The sequence below is a fragment of the Emydura macquarii genome, unplaced genomic scaffold (assembly GCF_026122565.2).
Source record: "Emydura macquarii macquarii isolate MOO-44397 ecotype Brisbane River unplaced genomic scaffold, CSIRO-AGI_Emac_v2 contig_450, whole genome shotgun sequence".
Taxonomy (NCBI): Eukaryota; Metazoa; Chordata; order Testudines; family Chelidae; genus Emydura; species Emydura macquarii.
Genome location: NW_027130587.1, coordinates 2,356,004 through 2,365,592, shown reverse-complemented (window position 1 = coordinate 2,365,592; position 9,589 = coordinate 2,356,004). Strand labels below are relative to the sequence as shown.

The following is a 9,589-nucleotide window of genomic DNA, read 5'->3' as shown; positions in this document are numbered from 1 at the left end:
GTTAAGGAAGTATGGGTTGGATGAATGGACTATAAAATGGATAGAGAATTGGCTAGAGCATAGGGCTCAACGAGTAGTGATCAATGGCTCCATGTCTAGCTGGCAGCCGGTCACAAGCGGAGTGCCCCAGGGGTCGGTCCTGGGGCCGGTTTTGTTCAACATCTTCATCAATGATCTGGAGGATGGGGTGGATTGCACCCTCAGCAAGTTTGCAGATGACACTAAGCTGGGGGAAGTGGTAGATACCCTGCAAGATAGGGCTAGGATACAGAAGGACCTAAACAAAGTGGAGGATTGGGCCAAAAGAAATCTGATGAGGTTCAACAAGGACAAGAGCAGAGTCCTGCACTTAGGACAGAAGAATCCCATGCACAGCTACAGACTGGGGACTGACGAGCTAGGCAGCAGTTCTGCAAAAAAGGACCTGTGGGTTACAGCGGATGAGAAGCTGGATATGAGTCAGCAGTGTGCCCTGGTTGCCAAGAAGGCTAATCGCATATTGGGCTGCATTAGTAGGAGCATTGCCAGCAGATCATGAGAAGTGATTATTCCCCTCTAGTCGGCATCGGTGAGGCCGCATTTGGAGTATTGTGTCCAGTTTTGGGCCCCCCACTACAACAAGGATGTGGACAAGTTGGAGAGAGTCCAGCGGAGGACAACAAAAATGATTAGGGGTCTGGAGCACAGGACTTATGAGGAGAGGCTGAAGGAACTAGGCTTGTTCAGTCTACAGAAGAGAAGAATGAGGGGGATTTGATAGCAGCCTTTAACTACCTGAAAGGGGGTTCCAGGGAGGATGGAGCTAGGCTGTTCTCAGTGGTGGCAGATGACAGAACAAGGAGCAACGGTCTCAAGTTGCAGTGGGGGAAGTCTAGGTTGGACATTAGGAAAAGGTTTTTCACTAGGAGGGTGGTGAAGCACTGGAATGGGTTACCTAGGGAGGTGGTGGAATCTCCATCTTTAGAGGTTTTTAAGCTGTGGCTTGACAAAACCCTGGCTGGGATGATTTAGCTGAGGTTAGTCCTGCTTTGAGCAGGGGGTTGGACTAGATACCTCCTGAGGTCCCTTCCAACTCTATGATTCTATGATAAATACCAGGGAGGGAGAGGAATTATTTAGATTCAGCACCAATGTGGACACAAGAACTAATGGATATAAACTGGCCAGCAGGAAGTTTAGACTTGAAATTGGATGCAGGTTTCTAACCATCAGAGGAGTGAAGTCCTGGAATAGCCTTCCACGGGCAGCAGTGGGGGCAAAAAACCTCACTGGCTTTAAAATTGAGCTTGATAAATGTCTGGAGGGGATATTTGTGGTCGGGAAGGAATTTTCCCCCAGGGCAGATTGGCAGAGGTCCTGGTGTTTTCGCCTTCCTCTGCAGTGTGGGGCATGGTTCACCTCCTGGTGAATTCTCTGCACCTTGAAGTCTTTAAACCATGATTTGAGGACTTCAGTAACTCAGGCATAGGTTGGGGTCTATTACAGGAGTGAGTGGGTGAGGTTCTGTGGCCTGCACTGTGCTCTAGTAATATCATCTGTTTTCCGCAAAAAGGACAGTGATGGCCATCTTTGATACCATCTAAGAGACTGTCAGACAAGGTGGGGTTTTTTCCCTTCTACCCACTCTTTTTATGTAAAGGAAAGGGCCGAGGGATATTGTTAAAATAAAATCTTACTTTACATTTCAAATGCTTTAACTGTTTTCCCTTCTTTGCTGTATAGCGAATAAAAGGTTAAAAAAAAATGTTTCCTGGTGTGATTGCCATGGGACGAGCAGGCTGAAGTCTCTGCATACCAAATCCTAAATCTTGTTTGAAACGGTGTAAAGTTGGACCGTTTCTGGGTCATGGGAATATCTTCAACTCTTCAGGCCCATATAGTTCAGCTAAATTAATACAGCAGGCCTAAGACATCTCATGTTCAAACTGGTTTCAGAATCCAGGGAATTTTTAGGCTTTTTCCCTTCAGGGCAATTTTTATCCCCCTTACACTGAAACCTGCTAAAAATAACAGGGTTTTCTCACATCCTTTCTCATCAGCTTCCTCAATCCATCCATCTCAGTGAAACACACTCAGAACTTCCTCTTTTTCATCCAGCCACATGTATCTTGGGCACTTGTTTTGCTTTGCTCTTTATTTTAGGATTTTCGGAGCATACAAAACAGCAGAGCTCGGACACGTCATCGGTGCATGCAAATCAGCGATGACAACAGCATCGACAGAAGATCAGTGCCAATGGGCCTCTCGCCAGTGTAAGGACTGAGGGCCTACTTCGAAAACTCCCACAGTTGTGGACAGGGGCCGGAGCAGGCTCTGAGCTGCGCACAGGATTTGCTCCAAGGTGCTGAGCACCAGAGCTGATGGAGTGGGTGAAATCGATTCTTTTGAAATCATGAAAAAAAACTGTTTTACAATTTCAATTGAAAAAAAAAACCCCAACATTTTTCTTTGAGAATGTCAGGGAAAGTCCAGATGGCTCCATTGAGCATGGCTAAATTTGTATTTCCATGGCCCAGTCGGGGTAGTATCTGAGTATCTCCCAGATGTTCCCTCGTTTGTCCTCCCATCCCCCCACACGAGGCAGGGCAGTGTTATCGTCCCTGTTTTACAGATGAGGAACTGAGGTCCAGAGACACTAAGGCCCATATCCTCAAAGACATTTATGCTTAAGAGAAGTCAAGGGCCTGGGCCAAGGTCACGAAGGGAAACAGTGGCAGAGTCAGGGATTGAACTAGATCTCCTACATTCCATGCCAGTGTTTTCAACAGGTGATCATCCTTCCTCCATACAGCATGCCTCAAAGCACTATGCAAATACTAACTAACTGACGGGGTTAGTGCTTCAAAAACTCCCAGATTAGACACTGTGTCTAGTACAGACTGGGCCGGGATTGAAACTCAAAGGACTCTCTTTTGTTTACACTGCAAATGTTGACTGCACTCCCCCCAGTAAAGGCATCAGTGATCCGGGCAGAACCTGGGGAGTCATTTTTTGCTTTTCATAATGGGATGCTTCTTTTGACCCGATATTCATTCTCGGGGCTTCTTTCTGTTTCCATTTAGATTCAGTTTCCAGCCGTGCCAAACTGGGGCATTCAACGTTCATGAGTCAGCCTGCAGCACTCTGTCTGGCCCCGACTCCGGGATGAATTCACACCTTCTGTCAGATTTGCTACATTCTCAAACCAGGGAAACACCGGGCAAGGGGGGAGGGGGGCACAGATCTTCTATTTTGAGCAGTGTTTGTGGGCAAACTGCTGTAAACACTGTGATCATTTCCTAGCCTATCTTGGCTGGCGCATCTTCTCAGCCTCACTGGTGAGGTGACAGAACTGAATGCGGGGTGTTACAGCTCGAGGTCTCGGAGCTGCGTAAAAACTGTTTCCATTGCCCCTTCACTGTTCTGCCGTCAGCGTGACAGCAACATGACATCAGCTGCCCTCCACGCTGGAAATTCCACCATCTCCTTACACCCACAGCCCCCACATGGGGGGGGAGGGGAAGGGTACATTTTACCGGAGCCCGGAGGCCCTGGGGGGGCCCGGCCCAGGCTGAACTCCCATTATCCCCACTACGGGAGGGGGCCCCTGTTACAAGTTTGTACTGGGCCCAGCTCGCACCCTCCACTCCATCCCCAGGACCCCTATAAAAAGACAAATTGTCCATGGGTTCCAAACCTTATTCAGGCACCTAATAAAGAAATATTTGACCTAAGCACACTTCATGGCTAATATTATAAATTGTGTTTCCTGGAACATCCAAGGGGTAAATCACCTGATTAAAAAAAAAGAAGAATTATCACTCATCTCAAAATATTGAAAGCAGATATTATCTTCCTACAGGACACCCACCATAAGGACTTGGAGCCAGAGAAATTTAGCAGGGGCTAGTTGGGGGAAGGAATGTTGAACAATTTCTTCTCCGCAGCCAAAGGTGTAGCAGTATTGTTTCACAAAAGACTCGCTTTACAAATTCTAGCTGTAAATAAAGATGAGGAAGGTAGATTTTTGCTGGTGAAGGCTAAGATATCTGACTCTGTTTATACCCTAATTAATACAGATGGCCCAATAAAGATGATCCATGTTTTAAAAAAAAGTTTTTTTCCAAATTAATGAATATCCCACTAGACTCACTCATCACAGCAGGAGATTTTAATGAGGTGTTGGACCCTTTTTTAGACAAGTCAGCCTGACCCCAGTGGACATAATCACGTGCTGGAAATATTATAAAAGACTAGATGGAAGAATTGAGGTTAAAAGATGTACGGTGGTTGCAGAATCCTACAATGAAGTATTTTACTTTTTTCTCCTCTGCATATTCCACATATTCACAAACAGTTTTCTTCCTGATTTCTATGACTCTGTTAGAGTCAGTGCTTGATAATGAAATCAAGTCAATCATGAGCTTTGATCGGGCATCAATGATGCTACTATTTTCCCCTCCTGAGACAAATTGGACTTGTGAAAGATGGACACTGAGCTTGTCCCTTTTGAATGACAAAAATTTTCAGAACTATATCACAGAAGAAATTTGTTTTTTCTTCAAAACAAAGGACACACCAGTGATATCACATTCCGCCCTATGGGATACACTAAAAGCTTTTATTAGGGGCAGGATCTTTTTCTGTTCCGCGGGTAGAAAGAGGGCTGACTCCTGGAAATAATGAACAACTTCAACCTATGGATTTACAACGTGCCAACTATCCCTCCCAAGGAAATCTTAAAAAATTCATCAATCTTCCATATGAAGTAAATAGACTGTCTTCAGCACAAGCTGAATTTGTTCTTTTTAGACTCAAGCAAACTGGGAGTTGGAGGGGTGAGCAGGGAAAATTCTCACACACAGATTAAGAGTGAGAGGTCAAAGGTCCTGAATAGTATCACTTGAATCAGAACAAGAGCACGTTATTACTAGGGGTCTACCAAATTCGCAGCCATGAAAATGGCATCACAGATCATGAAATCTGGTCTCCTCTATGAAATCTGGTTTCTGGCTGCCCAGCTCTGAAGGCAGTGCAGAAGTAAGGGTGGCTATACCACGACCCCCCTCCCATCGACTTGCGACCCCCTTTTGGGTCGGGACCCCCAGTTTGAGAAACGCTGCGGAGAAATCACATATTTTTCATGGGTTGGTACTGGCATAAAGAGCAAATTTCACATGACCAATCCAAAAACGTGTGATTCCTCCATGATTTAAGTAGACCCCCTAGTTATTACATGCCATTAGCAAACGATTTCAATAGATGGCAGACACTACCTTCCCCCTTTGGTGAAAAACAAACATAAATACAATGAATGCCCTTCCTAAGATCCTTTTTATTCTGAATTCCCTCCCTGGCCATATTCCTCTCTTTTATTTGACCAAAATTGACAACATGTTCAGGTCCTTCTTGTGGTGTGCTGGTAACAAGTCCCAAATCTCCTTCCAGAGATTACAGCTCCCTGTCAAAACTGGGGTTTCAGATCTCCCAACTTTACACTTTACCATCGGGCAATAATTGTTAGCCACACAGCACTGAGGCTCATTTCCTCATGCTGCAGAGCCCCGGATTGGCCGGAGCTGGAAGCAGAATTGGTCATTCCTTTACGCCTTTTCAATGCACTCCGCTCGGATTACTAACAGTTCCCTAAAGAGCAATTATTGGGCAGCCAGAAATACTTGGCGTCTGATGCCTACTCAATTTAAAAATCACCCCTTCCACACACCAAGACCTCTATCGGGGTGACTCGAAACTCTCCATAGCAGGGAACTCCATCATTTGGCCAGATCGGATTAGGAAAGGGATTTTGACCCTCAGCTGACTTACTGAAAATGACACTTTTCTGCCTTTTACAATATTAAAAGCAAGGTTCAATCTAGAGGCTGAGAAGGAATGGCAATATATCCAGTGTAAAGATACCATCTCCCATCCGATTGGCCCCGATGCCTTTGCTAACTCGACCCACCTGAACTGCTTTCATTTCTCCAAGTATTACCCAGATTGCCAGGACCTCTGGCAACAAACCTGACCAGAAAATTTGAACTAAACATGGGTCCCCTAAAAAATGAATGGGAGAAGGAGCTAGGCCAATTACTTTCTGCTAATCAGTGGAAAGAAATTTTAGCTAGTGGTCTGAACTGCTCCTTGGACCGCCGTTTACGATTAATCCAGCAGAAAATCATATGGAGGCTGCATTGGAATCCTCTCCGACTGTTCAAAACAGGTGCTGCTAAGTCAGACAGATGCTGGTGCTGTGATTCAGATGGTGCTAAGATAACCCATTGCTGTGGGACCAATCCTACAGCTGTAGGTTTTGGGCAGGACTAAATGGCAGAGTTAATTTTTTCCCAGCAAATAAAATTGTAGCAAGCTCAACACGTCATTTTAAACCCAATGGATGTTATTTGGAAGCTGAAGACATCTGAAAAACTTTGGCTAAGCAGAGCACTAATAATTGCTAAAAGGTTAGTACTACAAAAATGGAAATCCAAAAAGCCACCAACAATGAAGACTGGAGCATAGGTATCATAAGCTTGGCCACCATGGACAGAATTGTACTTTGTAAGAGAAATACCCAAGAAAAATTCTCAGATATATGGGATGCTCTCCTGGAAGCATATGAATGATCCTATTAAACGTCCTCACCTCCCTCTCTTCTCTACCCGCTTCTTTCTCACTCCATCCAGATTTTGCTTCTATTTTTATCTTATTTTAATAATTGTTCTTTAACTTGGCTTTTTATAAGCAAAATGTGTTTGTAAATTGTCCAACACAAATCATTGATTTAAATCTTGATATATAATTAAACGTTTAAAGTATAGCTCAGGTTAGATAGCAAATGATTAATACATTATAAGAAGTTTAGGGGTTAAGAGAAGTTTATGTATATTGTGTTATGTTTGTTTTTTCCAGATATATAATTAAAATATTAATAAGAAGTTAATAGAAAAATAATAATAATAATATATTTTGAGTCCTCTACATTAAAGAGGAGTAGGGTGGTGTCCCCTTAAATGGTCTAGTAAGACCTTAAATGGTCTGGCAAGACTCACCACATTCTGTGTTTTTTGAATGCTCTAGGCATGGCCTGTATGAATCTATAAGTAAACACAGTGATTTGCAGAAGAACGTGATCTAAATGTTGATCTAGGATATGAAACAACTGTGGTCAGAGCAGCTCCTTCCCTTCATGGGTGAAGTAACCATACCGAACACGGAGGGTTATGACTCAGGATCTCAGCCCTTCACAGCTACTAATTTTTTCCTGTAGTCAGCACAACAGCGCCCTGACATCAGCTGCCCGCCGCACTGGAAATTCCACCAGCCCCTTGCAATCACCCTCTGCTCCGCCCCAAGAGCGCCTATAAAAAGACAGACTGTCCTTGTGTTTAGCATCAGACAGAGAAGGAGTGATCAAGAGTCCCTGGTCTGCTTCTGCTCCTGACGCCCATCCTCACCCGACAGAAACATGAAGGTCTCCGTGGCTGCCCTCACCGTTCTCCTCGTCGCTGCCTTCTGCTCCCAGGCCTCCTCTGCCCCAAGTGAGTCCAGCTTCTCTCCTCTCTTTCAGTGTTTCCCTTCAGAGAAGGAAGGAGAAATGTCCTAGCCAGGAGATGGTTCTTCCTGCCAGCTCCTCCCAGCCCTTGGGGTCCCTTCCCATGGGAGATCAGTAGCCAGCAGGTTCTGGGCAGGGTGAGACGGGAGAGCCCTGGGGATGTCAGAGTTGCAGCTGGCAGCCCAGCGGGATGACAGATATCTGAGAACTTTCAGATCTGTGCCTGTCCATGGGTGAGGAAAGGATGGAAGGAATCAATGGAGGAAACTCTCTTCCATTTCCCTCTCTCCTTCACCTTTTTCCCTCCTGCCCACGCCCCACCCCTCCTGCCCGGTCCCAAGCCCCTCAGGCTGCTTGAGGCAGAAGGTGCTTTTGTTCAGCGCTCGCTCACGTTCCTTGTCTTCGTCTCTCGCAGTTGGATCCGATCCCCCGACTGCCTGCTGCTTTACCTACGCCTCCCGACAGATCCCACTCAGCTTCGTGGCGGATTATTATGATACCAACAGCATGTGCTCCCGGCCGGCCGTAGTGTAAGTACAAACCTCAGACCTCAAGAGAGAGAGATTTTTTTTGTCCCGCCCTCAGTTACTGGTCTTGAAGATTTCTTAAGACCCATTGCATGTAGGATCCACTTAGGATTCTCCTGTGGTCTTCAGGATTATGTCATGTGATAAAACTTCCAGGAATACATTCCAAGCACAATTGGCAACCCTAGGTCCACAGGAAGAAGTTAGCTGGCCTGTGCAATGCAGGATGTCACTAGAAGATCAGAGTGATCCTTCTGACCCTAAAAAACATTGTAGCTCTCTTGTCTGTACTGGAGCTAGACAGGGCTAGGCAGGCTCACACCCGCTGTGCAGGTGGCCCTATTAATTAAAAGTCAATCAGCCAGGTGCCTCACTAGGAACTTCATGGAGTCTCTCTGCAAAGCAAGCTGCTGACCAGGCCCAGGGGCAGAGAGGGAAACACCAAACGGGGACTTGTTGAAAGCCCCGGGTGAGGCAGAGCCAGAAAGAGAGGCTAGGAGAAAGCAGCTCTCAGGAGGGCAGTGGGATGTGGACCAGACAGCCGAGCCAAACAGCACAAAGCATGGTGGGCTCTGGTAGAGAAGCCATCAGAGAAAGAGAACAGAGCAGACTAGGTGTGCGATTTTCAAAAGCGCTAGGCTGTTAAGATTGAGACACGTAGGGAGCGGAGTCTCAGGGAAAGTCGATGGACCTTGTGCTCCTACTTGGCCACATCACTTTTGAAAATGGGCCTTTGGTATTTTGGAAAATGTTCTCCTCATCTCCTGGGATCTGGGTGTAGCTGGTATTTGTGAGAGGGGAGGCATTTGGTTACCTCCACACACAAAGTTCCTCTTGTTCTAATCCAAATGTTTCATGTTCTGCAGATTTATCACAAAGAAGGGCCGTGAAGTCTGTGCCAACCCCAAGGACAGCTGGGTTCAGGAGTACATGGCCAATTTGGAACTGAACTGAGCAGGGGACAGACCAGGGACCAAGACTCACCCCGCCATGACAGTGTTAACATTCAAAAGGCACCCTTTCTGCGGGTGACTCCAGTGTTACTGCCGCTAGCTGACGGAGTGGGGGAAAAAATCTGAAGTCGATAAATGTATTTAAAATATTATTTCAAGCTATTTAAGAAATTGAGTTTGCACTGAAAGCGGAGCTAAATATTTTACTATTTATAGACTAGTATATGTGGATTTGGGGGCAGGTCACATGACATGACTCCATTCACAGCTCAAATGTGAATATTGTTGATATTGTATATCAAGCTGAACGTGTTCTGTAATATTGAACGATGTGATTTGATGGAACGTTGAACGTCGATTATGAAGAATAAATGTTTTGTATGAATGTCCTGTGTTTGCCTATTTGTGAATTTGGATCATAGAGTCATAGAATCATAGAGCTGGAAGGGACCTCAGGAGGTATCTAGTCCAACCCCCTGCTCAGAGCAGGACTAACCTCAGTTAAATAATCCCAGCCAGGGTTTTGTCAAGCCGCAGCTTAAAAACCTCTTTGGGAAACACATCTCTTATTATTA

The 9,589-nt window shown here is 45.5% G+C and overlaps 1 protein-coding gene across 1 annotated transcript; it reads left to right on the top strand.

Moving 5' to 3' along the window:
* Positions 1-7,381: 7,381 nt before the first annotated feature.
* LOC137146416 (C-C motif chemokine 4 homolog) lies at positions 7,382-9,349 on the top strand. Its single transcript, XM_067537674.1, has 3 exons — positions 7,382-7,520; positions 7,950-8,064; positions 8,928-9,349. The coding sequence occupies exons 1-3, from the start codon at positions 7,448-7,450 to the stop codon at positions 9,013-9,015; spliced, it is 276 nt and encodes a 91-aa protein (XP_067393775.1). The 5' UTR covers positions 7,382-7,447; the 3' UTR covers positions 9,016-9,349.
* Positions 9,350-9,589: the final 240 nt, after the last annotated feature.